Raw genomic sequence first — 17,098 nt, forward strand, 5'->3', positions numbered from 1 at the left:
TGCAAAATTACTCTCTTTTAAAAAAAATAAAATTCAACCAATTCTATTTGTAATATTTATGTCAAAGTTTTGCATTTATTTGTTCTTGATAACTTTTTGATGATTTGAGTGCCATTCAATTCAGCAATGATTTAGTACAAACTAAAATGTAACAACAATTTTTGAAAGTTATCTACCTCTACTTCTTCAGACTATTTTTCAAAACACTTTATCAATCATTTGCTATGGTTCATTTGAAGGATTAACCTAATTTATTTTTTAATGAGTCTTGATTTTTATTTTTTTTAAATGTAGAACTTTATAAAAAAGGATTTGAAAGTAGAACAATATTGTGGGAGAACTTCTCCTGCTAGATCCATGGTGTGGATCTCAGATAAGAAGCTTAGCTGAGTTATTTTTTCTTTTAACTGTAATATGTAAATTACTGTCCATGAAATTTTAGAGGCATCATGCCAATGTTATAAATGAATAGTATTTTATTCCCCATAAATCAATCAATCAAGGGAAAGCCAGATTTACCTAAGGAGAAAAATGGATCCTTCAGCCATGAGACCATCATTTACTTAAGGATATGTTTGCTTCTAGACCCTCCTGGCCAGTCCATTCTTAAAGATGGTGCAAAGACCTTTCACAGAACATCTACTTTTGTCCTCTCATTCTTAGGATCCAAACGGTTTTTCTCAACATAAATTCACAATTCAGTGAAGTTTGTTCCAGTGACATCAACGGACAGTTAGCAGTAGTGTTGAACTTATTCCTGTAAATTTGTTTATTTCGGTGTAATTAATAAAAGACAGGTTTCTTGGTAGCAGGCGTGTTAGTCTGTATCCGCAAAAAGAACAGGAGTACTTGTGGCACCTTAGAGACTAACAAATTTATTTGAGCCTGAGCTTTCGTGGGCTACAGCCCACTTCATTGGATGCATGTAGTGGAAAATACAGTAGGTAGATATATATATATACACAGAGAACATGAAGCAATGGGTGTTACCATACACACTATAAGGAGAGTGATCAGTTAAGGTGAGCTTTTATCAGCAGGAGAGAAAAAGAACTGTTTGTAGTGGTAATGAAAATGGCCCATTTCCAGCAATTGACAAGGAGATATGAGGAACTGGGGGGGAATAAGCATTGGGAAATAGTATTACTTGGTGTAATGGGCCATCCACTCTCAGTCTTTATTCAAGCCTAATTTAATGGTGTCCAAGTTGCAAATTAATTCCAATTCAGCAGTTTCTCATTGGAGTCTGTTTTTGAAGTTTTGTTGTTGTAATATTGCGACGTTTAGGTCTGTAATCAAGTGGCCAGGGAGACTGAAGTGTTCTCCAACTGGTTTTTGAATGTTATAATTCTTGACGTCTGATTTGTGTCCATTTGTTCTTTTACATAGGTGAACGAGCCTCTGATAGAGTGCCTGATGTGATTAGGTCCTATGATGGTATCCCCTGAAGAGATATGTGGTTCCTATCCTTGCAACAAAGCCCGTAGCCAACTCTGTCCACATATCTATTCAGGGGATACCATCATAGGACCTAATCACATCAGCCACACTATCAGAGGCTCGTTCACCTGCACATCTACCAATGTGATATATGCCATCATATGCCAGCAATGCCCCTCTGCTATGTACATTGGCCAAACCGGACAGTCTCTACAAAAAACAGACTCCAACGAGAGACTGCTGAATTGGAATTAATTTGCAAATTGGACACCATTAAATTAGGCATGAATAAATACTGGGAGTGGATTGGCCATTACACAAAGTAAAACTATTTCCCCATGCTTATTTCCCCCCCTCCCCACCCCAGTTCCTCATATCTCCTTGTCAATTGCTGGAAAGGGCCGTTTTAATTACCACTACAAACAGTTCTTTTTCTCTGTATTTTCCACTACATGCATCCAATGAAGTGGGCTGTAGCCCACGAAAGCTTATGCTCAAATAAATTTGTTAGTCTCTAAGGTGCCACAAGTACTCCTGTTTTTATTAATACAAGACAACGGTCCTGAATCTACAACTCAGTCAAGCCAGAGTCCCATTGAAGTTACTTGGGCTCTGTGAAGACACAAGGGTTCCCCCAGGTTGCTTATTACTGGGAAAAGGGCCTCAAAATATCAGAGATCTGTAGCTTAGATAATAAAAACATGGACAACTATATATAAAATGTAGTTGCAATGCATTTTCTATTATTTTAAATGAAGAACACAGTATAGAGAAAAGTGTTTTGAATTTATCAGATTACAGTTATTACACTGGATCAAAATATGTTTGTTTCTTAAGATTTCCTGGTTCCCAGGATATTAGGCTTAATAATATGACAAATGTAACCTGTAACCTACGAATTCAAACGTCACAAAACATTTTTAGTGTAAGATATTTTAAGGACTTTATTTTAAAACTTTATAATGTCCATTGATAGCTTACATTGGTATGTGAAGAAAACTAAAATAAGGCTGACAGATAATTAAGATTTCAAATTAATCACTGTCTCAGTTATATTTCAATGTCGGACTTGCATCAAAATGATAAATTACAGTACAGTACATTGACAAATATGCCATATTTAACAACATTATTCTGCAAGAAAGAAATTAAAGACAAGATTTAAAGTAAGAAGAATTGCTAGTGTACTGATTGTTTTGCTAACTTTCAAAGATAATATATTTTTGTATGGCCTTTAAACAAATAAACTGCTATCTCCATCTTTTCATCTGGAATCTGATTATGCACATGTAAGTGGCTCCTTAATCAAATAAATATAGATTTTATTTATTCATTTATTGCTTTATAATTTGGGGAGATTCATTAGAGAAAATGTAATATTCATCTCCAGAACAATTAAACTAAAACCAAGGCTTTGGTTACAATGGAAATTAGAAATGTTTAAGTGAAGCAATTATTAAATACATGTATATGTATATGGGCCTTTTTCCTGCAAATTCACTCTTTATATTGGCAAATGAAAGCATATAAAATTGCTCCGCTTCCATTGTTGGTTTAGCCCAATTTTAATATATTCATTTTAAAATTAGATTGTAAACTCTTTGAGGGCAGGGACTGTGTCATACTGTACATTTATATAATGTCTACTGCATAGATACTCTGATCCGAATTTGGCCTTCACGTTTTATTACAACATAAATTAAAAATTATACATACAGAGAGAAATGTGGTAATAGTATAAGCCCCAGAGCTATACATCTTACAGGGATGGAACTTCCACTCCCTCTATAGCAGGAAAGCCATCTCTGGCCAATCTCATTTCTATGAATCATAATGTTGAGTACCTATAGTTCCACATACTATGTTCTGTTGCTTTAGTGGGAATCTGCCCATGTTACAGTTGTATACATGATAAGAGGTTAGTACAGTGACTGTACTCATGAAAGGCATAGGAATGGTGCCCGATAGGCCTTGGAGTAAGTGGGCTACTCTGACTTTACAAGTAGTGGACTCTGGTTTGGGAATGACATTCAAGTTCGATAAGAGAGGGTAGAAGACTCCATCTTAAGGTGCATCTACAGAGCCTGCAGGAGAAAGCACCCCAGCCCGGGCTGACAGACTTGGGCTTGCAGGGCTCATGCTAGCATTCTAAAAATAGCTGTGTAGGCAGCGCTTTGACATTGCAGCTTGGGGAGCAGAAGCCTAGAGAAGGGGGTGGCTTCAGAGTATGAACCCCAGCCCAAGCTGTAACATAAAAGCACGGTCTACCCAGCTATTTTAGAGCACTAGTGCAAGCCCCAAGAGCCCATGTCTGTCAGCCTAGGCTGGGAGGCTCACTACCACAGGTTGTGTAGACGTACCCTGAGGGTATGTCCATACTGCAATAAAAAACCCATGGCACCACGCCTCAGAGCCCGAGTTAATTGACTCAGGCTTGTGGGGCTAAAAATAATAATATAGACATTCGGGCTTGGGCTGGAGTCCGGACTCTGAGACCCATCCCCCTTTCCTGGGGTTTCCAGCCCAAGCCTAACTTCTACACTGCAATTCTTAGCCCTCCATCTTGAGCCCCGTCAGCCTGAGTCAATTGATCTGGGCTTTGAGACTTGGTGCTGCATATTTTTTTAATGTAGAAATATTCATTGTGTACATCTACACTACACTGCCATAAACTAACTGCGGCTGGCCCAGATCCGCTGACTTGGGCTTGTGGGTTTTCATGCTGCAGGGCCATAAAATTGCAGTGTAGACTTTTAGGTTTGGGCTGGAGCCTGGGCTCTGAGACCCTGTGTGGAGAGAGGCAGAGCCTGACTGGACAGGAAGGACCCAGAGCTCACTTTGCAGTGAGACCTAACTAGACCAGTGTTGGAGGATGCAGAGCTGACATCACATCACCCCAATAGGTGGTGGCAGCACAGAGTTGAACTTCACAAGAAGGCCCAACCAGACTCAAATCACATGTAGGCAAGGCTAACCCAGGTGCTCACAATCTGGTGTTAATCACCCAGGTGCCAATTCTGCAGGATGATGTCACAGAACTGGACCAGGTAACTGCACACTGGTGTGGTACCTGATGATGTGGACTTCTCTAGGCAGGAGCAGACAGAGTGAGGAGAACCACCACTTGATAGTTTCTCTCAACTAAAACTGAGAATAATTGGACCCGTTAGTGCATTTTAGAGGGTGGGGATTATCTGACAGAGTTCTGGACCTCAGCTAGCCAGACAATATCTGACACTGCAGGGGACTGTCCAACCTAAGTCCTGGTGCACAGATTCAGCTTTGTTCATTGTACTGTATTTGTACATATGTAATCACACTTCTTTTATTTGTTTTTCCCCTTTTCCTCCAAATAAAAGAGCTTTGTTTTCAAGGACTCCTGAGTGCTTGTGACAGTGGGGGAAGAACCACTGCAAAGGTGACCAGGAATGTTATATTTAATTTCTCAGATTCAGGAGTATGGCTCGGTGGGGGGTTGAGCCATTGTTTTGGTTTCACCAGCTCAGGTCTCTAATATTCCCATGGGTATTAGTTAGCAGAAATTACAATAACCATGAGAACACACTTAGTTTTGGGGATACTAGAGCAGGCCTTGTAAACAAGAGTATACCTGGGTTTCAGGGACACATGGTCATCCTAAACTGGGTTGGGAGAAGAAATATTTTGCTAATCAACGGTTATTTTGTCTTATCTTGACTTAATGTTAAGAATTATTGGTCACGGCTATATTTGGGAAATGGTAATTATCCTTTAGAACAATGTTTGCCTCAGACTTATGATGAATGCATCATATGTGGTAAGCATCAGTGTATTTTATCTAGAAAAGAAAATTGTTTTGTAATTAATATACTTGTATTGGGAAAAGCATTTTAGTTATTTCACAGCCTTTAACCAGAGGGTTTTGTATTCTCTTTTGTTTAGATTGATCCTGCAGTATCAGTAATACTGTAAAAGGCACAGAAAATTTCTGATATCACTTATAATTGCATAAAATTTTAATTCCATTTACCTCTGTGAAGTTAACAGATTTATACCAGTTTATGCAAATTCAGAACCTGGCCTAATGGCTTGATTTCTTGCTTAACCATTTACTTTTCCCGTTTCCTATATACAGTTTTTGATAGTTTTGTGAATTCCTTTTTATTTACCAAAGTATCTCTTAAAATAACACAGCTGCAGCTGATCTTATGAATTTCCCCATACGCTGATTTCGCTGGAATATAGAACTACAGAGCATCCGTAATGGACCTTTTGCCAGTAGTGAATAGATACAATGTAACTGAAGTTTGTTCTGCTTCCTTCCTGCTTGCCCCAGACAAACATCCTCCAATTCCGTACATCAAGAGGTTAGGGGTGACAGAGTAAGGGCCTCAAGTTGGCACACTTACACCGGGACAATTCTCTGTGCATAATTCATAGATTTTAAGGTGAAAGTGAACCATTAGATCATGTAGTCTGACCTGCATAACACAAGCAATAGAAATTCACCAAGTTACCCTAACATTGAAGCCAATGGTGATTTTGCAGACAGTTTCCAAACCTTTTGTTTTTTGCTTCCTGACAAATGCAAAGGAAACAGATCTCAAAAAGAATCTAGTCTTTAAATTTGAGCTTCAGAAGGAGGAGGGAGCTGACCTTGCACGTTTAGTGAGTCTTGTTTTGAACAGTTAGAATCTCCAGTGAAGAGCTTTCTGGAGCCCTACGATTTATATGCAAATATAATTTGTTTATAGTTGTATTAATGTTTACTATCTGAAGAGAAAGCAAAATTCCACAGCTTCTTATCCAGCAAAATTAAGCAAGTTTAATGAGCATCTCATCAATTAAGTTTTTACTAAGCACTTGCTCAGGCAAAACTAAAATAGATTTTAATTGTCTCAAAGCCACCAGACCTACTGTTGTAGCAAGGACTAAATAAAAATTATGTATGGCCTTCAGAATATAGCCCATACTTAAAAATGGTTTTTAAGGCCTCTATCCTACAATCAAATGACTGGGTGCACCATTATGTAGAAACCCATTGACTTATCAGAACTATTCTCTTTCAATACTATTTACTTCCTGTAATAAACCTTTAACCTTTGATAAACTTTGGCAGTGATGATGATGTTAGCATTGTCAGCAATCTAAAATATCTTGTGTAGTCAAGGCTTGTATTTCATCTTTAGCTACATTTCTGAATTCTGACATGAAGGCAATCTAAAAATAGTTCATTCCCATTCGTTCACATATTTTACTTGTCTGCCAACTGCCAAGATTATAGTTAGCACTCATATCCCGACACATTTTAATTATACCAATATTGTTTGATTTACATGCTTCGGTAATTCATTACATCAGCTACAGATTCTTCATAACAATGCTGTAAGAAGTGCATGAAGGCTTCCAAAAGTCATTAAGTGGAATCCATAATTTAGTAATCCAGAGTGTCTGTTTTTTCCCAGTACTCGTTATAAAGAAAATCTTAGATAACCTTTAAATTTTTACCCTGGCTCTCAACTCTCTCTCCAAAATCTTTCAGCATAATTATTAGATTACTACAATTTAAATTGTAATTCATACACTAAAGTTGTTCTTTTATTTTCATTGTCCAAGAACAATTACAATACAAAAGAAATCTATTGGAGAATTCAGAAGAGTGTTGTAAAATGTCTACAAACCATCTCCAGGGACCCTAGAATTCTGTAGAATCCTACATCAAAATCCTCTTTCCTTTTCCATTTCAAAGTGTTTCAGGATCAATGAGACTGCAAAACAAGGTTTCTGATATGCATTTACCCTGTGTAAAAATTGCTATAGAGAAAATATAATGGGGCTTTCTTTCCTATATCTATTACATTAATATTATTTACATCATTAGAAGATTTATGCATATTTAGTAATCTGTACTAGCCAACTCCTATATGGGTTGGAAAATGCTTTGACTATTTCCTTGACCTCTCCTCCCCCTCTCCTGTCCTTATTCAGATACTGCACTTTTTACCCCCATGTTCATTAATGAAGTCAGCAACCTTAACTGGACCAGCTACCTGCTTAACAGCTATAAAATAGTCCAGTAAAAGCAAAAGAACACATTATTCAAACACAACTAGACTCATTGAGGCCCCTGCTGTGTGCTACAAGCTGCTATCTCCCTTTCTTTCTTAGCAGCTGTATCTCTCTCTTGCATGCACACAGTGAATAAGCTGCATTATGTATCACAGGACAACAGAAAATAGAAACATGAATCAAAGTGGATTTTGCTTTATTCCAAAAATAAACTAATCTCACCAAGACTAATATAAAAGTGGCTGTCAGGGATAGATTGTGGCTTGGAATGAGTGCTCATTCAGGGGATTTAAGAAGACTTAAGAATTTTCACCCTACCACATACCCACCCACACCCCGGTGTAATTACCTAGATATTGGGACCAGGGGGGGGTGGAATAAGGGGTGCTGTGGACTGACATACTCCCTTCCCAGAGCAGGTGGGCATGGAGAGATGGTAGAATCTTGCCTCCATAACCATAGCGTACCAGCCAGTGCAAATAAGCCAGCATTCGGTGAGAAAAAGGAAACCAATATTTTGCTGCTGGCAAAGCTCATGACTCAATATTTCTCCTACTTAATTAACTTGAACCAACTGTCATGTCTTCCTCTTCTTTTGAGCAGCGCTTTTCAGTTTGTCTCATTTACAGCTTTGCATATTATTTTATACATACTCCTTTTTTCTAGGTTACTTTGTCTGTACTACAAAAGTGTTCTCTCTCAATGGTGGAGAAATTGATCTTACCCAAGTGTGTGAACATGGAAGAATGGCAGACAGAATTGAGGACCAACTCGTTCACAGACAGCCTGTAAATACAACAATAGTGGTACATTTACTGGACTCAGATTGTCATCTTCCTTCTGTATCTCAGGGCCTGGATGACTAACTCAAGAGATGTTAAGAGTAACAGGAAGGGTTTCTTCACATATGTTAGCAACAAGAAGAAAATCAAGGAAAGTGTGTGCCCCTTACTGAGTGAGGGAGGCAACCTAGTGAGAGAGGATGTGGAAAAAGCTAATGTATTCAATGCTTTTTTTGCCTCTGTCTTCACGAACAAGATCAGTTCCCAGACTGCTGGACTGGGCAACACAGTATGGGGAGGAGGTGACCAGCCCTCCGTGGAGAAAGAAGTGGTTTGGGACTATTCAGAAAAACTGGATGAGCACAAATCCATGGGGCCAGATGCGATGCATCCGAGGGTGCTAAAGGAGTTGGCAGATGTGATTGTGGAGCCATTGGCCATCATCTTTGAAAACTCATGGCGATCGGGGGAGGTCCCGGATGACTGGAAAAAGGCTAATGTAGTGCCCATATTTAAAAAAGGGAAGAAGGAGAATCCGGGGAACTACAGGCCAGTCAGCCTCACCTCAGTCCCTGGAAAAATCATGGAGCAGGTCCTCAAGGAATCAATTCTGAAGCACTTAGAGGAGAGGAAAGTGATCAGGAACAGTCAGCATGGATTCACCAAGGGGAAGTCATGCCTAACTAACCTAATTGCCGTCTATGATGAGATAACTGGCTCTGTGGATGAGGGGAAAGCAGTGGATGTGTGATTCCTTGACTTTAGCAAAGCTTTTGATACGTTCTCAACAGTATTCTTGCCGGCAAGTTAAAGAAGTATGGGCTGGATGAATGGACTGTAAGGTGGATAGAAAGCTGGCTGGATCGTCGGGCTCAACGGGTAGTGATCAATGGCTCCATGTCTAGTTGGCAGCTGGTTTCAAGTGGAGTTCCCCAAGGGTCAGTCCTGGGGCCAGTTTTGTTTAATATCTTTATTAATGATCTGGAGGATGGTGTGGACTGCACTCTCAGCAAGTTGGCAGATGACACTAAACTGGGAGGTGTGGTAGATACACTGGAGGGTAGGAATCGGATACAGAGGGACCTAGACAAATTAGAGGATTGGGCCAAAAAAAATCTGATGAGGTTCAACAAGGACAAGTGCAGAGTCCTGCTCTTAGGAAGGAAGAATCCTATGCACTGCTACAGAGTAGGGACCGAATGGCTAGGTAGCAGTTCTGCAGAAAAAGACCTAGGGGTCACAGTGGATGAGAAGCTGGATATGAGTCAACAGTGTGCTCTTGTTGCCAAGAAGGCTAACGGCATTTTGGGCTGTATAAGTAGGGGCATTGCCAGCAGATCGAGGAACGTGATCGTTCCCCTTTATTCAACATTGGTGAGGCCTCATCTGGAGTACTGTGTCCAGTTTTGGGCCCCACACTACAAGAAGGATGTGGAAAAATTGGAAAGAGTCCATCAGAGGTCAACAAAAATGATTAGGGGTCTGGAGCACATGACTTATGAGGAGAGGTTGAGGGAACTGGGATTGTTTAGTCTCCAGAAGAGAAGAATGAGGGGAGATTTGATAGCTGCTTTCAACTACCTGAAGGGGGGTTCCAAAGAGGGTGGAGCTCGGCTGTTCTCAGTGGTGGCAGATGACAGAACAAGTCTCAAGTTGCAGTGGGGGAGGTCTAGGTTGGATATTAGGAAACACTATTTCACTAGGAGGGTGGTGAAGCACTGGAATGCGTTACCTAGGGAGGTGGTGGAATCTCCTTCCTTGGAGGTTTTTAAGGCTCGGCTTGACAAAGCCCTGGCTGGGATGATTTAGTTGGGAATTGGTCCTGTTTTGAGCAGGGGGTTGGCCTAGATGACCTCCTGAGGTCCCTTCCAACCCTGATATTCTATGATTCTATGATTCTATGATGTTCTTCCATTCAAACAAAACCAGTGACCAAGCTGCATATCCTCTGATTCTAAATGTGTTGCAACACCAACTCCATCTGCTAATCTGGTGGTGTGGAAGTAGAGTTGAAACATAACTGTGTTTTTGGTTTGGTGTCTAAAGCGGAGAAAAAAAGCTAGAAAAATGTCTGATTTGGGATGACCTAAAAGAGACTTTTTTTTGTATTTTCTTGCCAAAATGAAAAACTGAAAAAAAACCCCAAAAAACAGTTGGAATAAAACGTTTCATTCAACTCAAAACAAAATATTTCATTTCATTTTGAGGTAATTTCTCCCCCTTTTTTAATTAAATGTAGCTAATTTTCTAAATGAAACATTTCAAAAAGAAAAGTTGAAATGTTTAAACTCAAAAATGTCAAACTGAACATTTGTACTTTTTTGAATATTTTTCTTCTTTTAATTTTTTGTCCAAAACTATTTGCCTAATTTTACCCTGATTTGTGTATAGTTTTGGTTGACGCGAAGCTGCATTTTTCAACTAATAAACTATTCATCTAATTTTAAATAAGTTTCAAATTTTAACTGCACATTCAGACATCTAAATAAATTGCCTGATTTTCAGAGGCACTGAACAACCTGCAGCTATGTTAAAGATCAACAGGAATTGCTGAGGGCTTGGCACTTTTCAAAATTGGGCCACATCAGGTGTCTACATATGGATTTAGGATGCTAGATAGAGACATAGTTTTGAAAATATTATTTACAGGGTTGCATGTGTTCATGAAGAGCAGGGGTAAAGTACCGGAGAGTCTATTGATATGGAATCTCATTTAAATAAATCTTTTCTCTAATGCCAAAGAGTAAGACATCAAATGAATGTAATCTAATAGTCATCCCCTCTTCCATCAGCTGGGTTGCAGGGGAGTGCAGTTTGAGAGACAAGCTAAGCAGGGGAATGGGAATTGAAATAAGTGGTGTTGTTGGGGATGACACTGCCTATCACCCATTCTAGGGGAGGCAGGTTCTCCTGTGGATCAGGGAGGGAGGGTGAGGGACCTCTGGCTGCATTACAAGTTTGTATATTTAGACAACACAGCCTCATCTCATTCTTTTGGAAGAATACAATAAAACACTTGAGACCAGATTCAGCAAAGCATATGTTTCTTTAACTTTCAGCTCATGCTTACATGCCTGGCTGAATCAGGGCCCAAGTGTCATTAACTAGAAGAGTTTTAATTAGTTTGTTACAAGAAACAGTGGTTATTTTGACACAGGGGGAAATTTTCTAAAGTTCCTAAATGACTGAGGAGCTCAAGTCCCATTGAAAGTTAGAGCGCTGCTTAAGCCTGGGATTGAAGCTGTGTGAGGAGTCTGCCAGCTGACTAGCCACACAGGTTTTCCTGTACAACCTTTCACATTTTGGGCTTGATCCATAGCTCACTGAAGTCAAGAGCAAAGCTCTCATTAATTTTAATAGTGCAGGATCAGGGCCATTGTGTACCTGAGAATGGGCCACACACATGCAGGTTTATACAGGTACAGTGGTGCCAGTACCAAAGCCAAGGGACAGCAGCTGCTATTGGAGAGTGTAAACTTGAACTCCCCAACCTCCCTGCATGCCATCTGCTCAGAGTCCAAATAATCTGGTTTTATGTGCATAGAGCAATTTTTTTTTTTACCCTGATGAGAAATTTTTGAGGTTGTATTGTTGTTGTGATGTTGTTGGGTTTTTTTTTTTTTTTTCAGGATTGGATTTTGGATTTTTTACTTATAATTTAACACATTTCCAGATAAGATATTGCTGGACAAAATCACCACCAAACACCTGTTACAATTGACAATGGAGTAAAAAATGTCTGTAATCCATCCCAAATATAATTTGTTATACAATAGCTAAAATTTCAGTTCTGTAAATTATCCTTCTGTTGTATGTGAACTAGAAAATAATTGCGGAATAAACAAAGTAATTAGATATGTTCAAAACAACCAGAAACTACAAAACGGGTCTCAAAAACTGGCAAATAACCTTTTTTTTTAAATTTCCTTGTTTAATTAACTACATGATTTAGGGAAAACTATTTGTGTGAATTAGTATTCGAACTGCATATTATCTTGCAGTATTCAAGTAAACAGTTCCTAGCAGTGTCTGTGGCTGAAGACAAGTAACTTCGCTTGGCATCAGTCATAGGTGTTCTATATGCATATCAGTCATAAGTCCTCTGTGCAGAAGATGAGTCTCCAGGCATCTTCCTAATCACTGCCTCCCCAAACTGCACCTCAGCTGCTTAAACTCCCATAGATTAAATCAGAGTGATCCACAGGAACAAAGAGGATAAAACTCAGAGATGTGACCTTCTTCAGATATTTTATAGCTATTGGTTAGCTGATAGACACCCTAACTAAAAGGGGAGAGATCAGCTATGTGTCAGCACCAATAAAAGGAGTCCACAGATCCCTAGGATTTATTACTCTTGGAATTCACAAGGAAATAGACCTGATTTTCTGCACAAATGGGATTGCACAATCACTGCTTTGAAATATAGAAGGTGATGGCCAAACCATTTGCCGGGCCAGAGTATTCATACTATGCAAAGACAACTTAAAGATGAGGTTGATTATAAAGGAGTTCTCTTTGAACCTATGTAACAAACATAGTCCTTTGATTAAGGAAGATGACACATTATTACATTCAAGCTGATGCCTACACACATATTGAACCCTCAGAAGACCCCAACAGGGACTCTTGATGGCAGCAATGACAGCAGGTCAGAACTTAACCATCACCTCTCCTATATAAACAGTAAAACCAGAAACTTTGGTTCTGCTCCAGGGGCCCAGGAAACATTTAGAGAATAAACTTGTATCCTCGATTACCCTTCTTCATGTACTGAAAGCAGATGGGGGGAAAAATCACAGCTAACCTCTTTTCATTGTGCATAATTGATTTCAAGCTGACTTTTTGCGGAACATGATGGTACTCAATGTTTGTATGGATGCCAGAATCTTGCCTTTAGTTACTATACATTTTCTTGTATATAATACACAAATAAATGTTCAGCTAGGATCAGCAAACCTTTAATACTTGGTATTTTTTGGCCTAACAAACTTTGAAAATACTAAAAATTATAGTCATTACAAGTATATGTAATACTTTTTCCAAAATGTTAATGCCACAACTATCAGACAGTGAGATGGGTTGAAAAACAATGTGGGAAATCAATCAGTTTTGGGGCAAGATAAGGAATTTATTATGGAATATTTAAAACCTTTGATTTTTATGACAGATCCTGGCATCTAATTGAAAGGTTATTGAAATATTTTAAACCTTTTAATAAATGTACCTGGTTCAGTTCAACTAGCAAAATGTTACATTTGAGCCCTGTTATATGTAGGGATGAGGTAAAGCTTTCAAATCCTGTTGTTAAGAAGAGTGTTAATCATGCTCTCTTACCTTCATAGTATACTTTAAACCCATGGGCACTAACTGCAAAGTCACTTGTCAAACGCAGTGAAAACACAGACTTTGTACTTGTCACAGGTGGAGGAAGATGAAATCCTGTTAACCTAAAAATATAAGCATAACTCATGGTTAATTGTGTATAAAAATGCAACTGTACTGTTTCAAACTTATTGCTCACTACAAATGTCCATCATAAGACAGACAATCTATATAAAGGAGTAGAATATATAGTTTATATTATTTGTGAAACTGGTTTTCTAAAATCTCATAAGGAAGCTGTCCGACTGGCATTTATGTGGCCTGGCACAGGTGAGGTAGGTCAGCTCAGGAAAATTGTACATAAAGAGGGAAACTACACAGGCATGCCAGATTTACACCAGCTAAGGATCTGTCCCAATATTTTTTACATTATATATTTTATAGATAGTTATGAGAGATCTTATGTTAGATGGTTTTTTGTCCACAGAGTTTTACGCAGTATACAGTTTTATACACAAAAAAGGAAGGGATCACAGTTCACTTAAATGTGGGCTGTTAGGATAATTTACACTATGTATCTTAACCTCACAGAAGTGTTTTTCTAAAGTCTACTGTAGTGCCTAGTAATTGTGGGAAGAATTGCTCGGAAGGTTTTGTTTTTAATTCAGAGAGAGATCCCAGAGGGTAGTGTTGAGTAATTATTCATCCACTCAAAAGGCTCTATTGCAGGGTTTTCCAGCTGTGGTGTTTTTTGGGTTTGTTTGTTTGTTTGTGCTTGTTTGTTTTTGTTTTTTGTCAGATCCATATATACACAACAGGCAGCTGTGGAAGACAGTTTGACATTCAGTCCAGCATCTCCATTTCATCTGACTCAGGTGTTGCAGCATCTTGCTTTCCAAGTGCCTTGTTGATACTGGGATTTGTAGTAGAGTAAATTCACCAAGGTTGAAATTACAAAGGACAAAAGTGATGTTGGCTGGCTGACAAAATTAGCTAGGGAATTTGATGGACATGCTTGAGGACACATGCTCAGTATTCATCAGTGACGTTTGCAATACTAAGATTACAGTTGGACCCCCAATTGTGTAGAATTTCTCTTTGGTATTGACTTTGCCTGTAAATCAATGTACTTGTGGCTTCATAAAACTGTAATACTCCTATACGGGGCTGCCCTTGAAAAAATATTCAGCTTCTTCCCCTGGTGCAACATTTGCAGCCTAACCACTTAATGGATGGAACTGAAGGAGCAAGTTATGCAAATACTCCACAGATTGAATTCGCTATCTATTTCTTACAGGGGTGGGTACAATTCAAATATGGAAATTGATTTCTTTTAAAGTGCGTTATAATTTGGATCCTAGTTATTTGAGAGAATTCCTTCCTCTGAAATCACTTCCACAGCAGATAAGATCAGCCAGTATGCTATCACCACAATCCCTCAGGAACTGTCTGGGAGCTGCCAGCAGGGCATTTTGTATGGGAGGGGTAAAGGGCTCTCCTCTAGAATTCATTGATCTAACAAAGCTTCACCTTCTTGATTTCAAAGTTACAGTGTATAATGTTTCTGTCAACTCAGACTTTCTATTTGAAAATCATGATAAACTAATAGTTTACTTTAAGTCTCAACTTAGAATTTCATTGCTTTTGTGATTTTATGGCTGACCCATTATTATTTTATTTTGTTTAAATATAGGTTTTTTTCCTTTCTTTCCATTTCACTGCGGGACATTTTCCCTCATTTTTTCTAATACCTGTGTCCATCGAGTTTCTGGGAAAATATTTTCACTTAATATAAAATATAACACAGCAAAACCAAAACAAAAGAGACTCCCAACCTAATAACTAAACACACATTGCAAATGATGGGTGCTGAGAACTCTCAACCCCTATCAGGAGTGTGCAGTGTGCCGCCCAGGAACAGATCCAGAGCTCATTATAGGAGAACGGCAAACTCAGTATTTTGCTCCTATTCTTAAATCTGATGTATGTGGAGGTTCCTTTTCCTCTGACTAGACATATTTTAAACTATTTCATAACTTTTGTTCTTCAGAAACACTAAAGAAGAAAACAGCAGATAATGTGGAGAGATGATCTTGCTGGATCGATAAAGATGTGTATCAGGAGCCAGTAGATTGCTGACCAGCAACACAGCTACTGAGCATTTTTTCCTTTATAAAAGTGAGAAAAAAGATATTGTGATATTTTTAAGGGAAAAAATGTGAATTATTAATGAAGGTGTGGATTTTGTTTCCTGAAGAAAAAAAGATATGAAAAACATTACATCATAGCAATTTCAATTTGGTCTTGATTGAAGCAGTACAAATACCATGGTGTCTCAATAACTAATACATTTTCTGCTGCTAATATAGAAATTCAGGCACACTCTTACTCATAAAATGCGAAATATATAGAGTTTAATTATGATCAGTAATTCCATTCCTATAAGCGGGAGCTTGAAATTGATGCAAAGTCTAGAATGCTAAAAGTCAGAGTTTGAAGTTACTGTACATTCTTCTCTATTTTTCACAAATTGTACTGTATAATAAGTATAGGTAGGATATCAGTAATGTGATTTCTTTTTTTTAACCTTAAGGCATTACTCCATGAGTTCTGCAAAGTGTACCAATTATACTGATGTTGAGAGCTATCTACTCTAGATACTATAGTTAATTTTGTAATGTTCTCTGGTGACTAGCTACTCTGTATTCTGAAGGGCATTTAATTAGAGATGTCTTGATTGCTGCTTCATCTGTGACTGTAATTTGGTAAAGAATCAATTCAATTTCCCCCCAAGGAACACTTTCTCTTTAATCTTCTTCTGCCTGGTCTGGATCCATAGTTAAAACAGCTCAAAAGTAGGAAGGGAACACACACTAATTTTGGTCATGATAGGACTAACAGTCATGTGATGAGGGAGTGTTGCCTACAGTTGGGCATTTGACCCTTCCAAAAATAATTGGTTGATTGACCAGTCAAACATTGGTCAAATATTGTTATAAGTCAAAAGGGTTAAATAGGTTAAGGTACTAATTTATTAGAACCGAAACAACAGTAACAAAAAATAATAAGACTTTATATGGAAAGGCTTTGCCTTAGATAGATACTTATACCTAATTATAAAAAAAATTACTTTACTGAGTTATTTTAACTTAGAAAAATGCAAAAAAACAATTACATGAAGTTCAAAAAATGAACCAAATAATTATAACTTTTTTTTAGCAATGTTAGGTTTTTATTTTATTGAAAATGTTATTCAAGACTGAAGAGTTACAAAAGACAAGAAATTAAACAGAAATAAAAGAAACATATATAAAAGGAAAAAGTAATTTTAAATGGACTTATGCTAAGTAGGCAGCAGACCTACTCTACAAGCATCTTGCTTTTCATTATCTTTTTGGAGATATCTTTTGGATGGGGATACATATTTGGGTGTGTGTGGAAGGGAACTGGGGGTTTATTTACATGGGTATTTAATGTAGATTATTTGCTTTGCCGATGATGACAGA

The 17,098-nt window shown here is 38.2% G+C and overlaps 1 protein-coding gene across 1 annotated transcript in view; it reads right to left on the reverse strand.

The window, feature by feature from the left end:
* Window positions 1-17,098, reverse strand: part of CSMD3 (CUB and Sushi multiple domains 3) — a 1,107,808-nt gene that overhangs the window by 919,383 nt on the left and 171,327 nt on the right. The window contains exon 3 of the mRNA XM_034759587.1: window positions 13,605-13,717. Coding sequence (XP_034615478.1) covers window positions 13,605-13,717 — 113 coding nt within the window. The remainder of the gene's footprint in view (window positions 1-13,604; window positions 13,718-17,098) is intronic.

The sequence above is a fragment of the Trachemys scripta genome, chromosome 2, assembly GCF_013100865.1.
Source record: "Trachemys scripta elegans isolate TJP31775 chromosome 2, CAS_Tse_1.0, whole genome shotgun sequence".
NCBI lineage: Eukaryota > Metazoa > Chordata > Testudines > Emydidae > Trachemys > Trachemys scripta.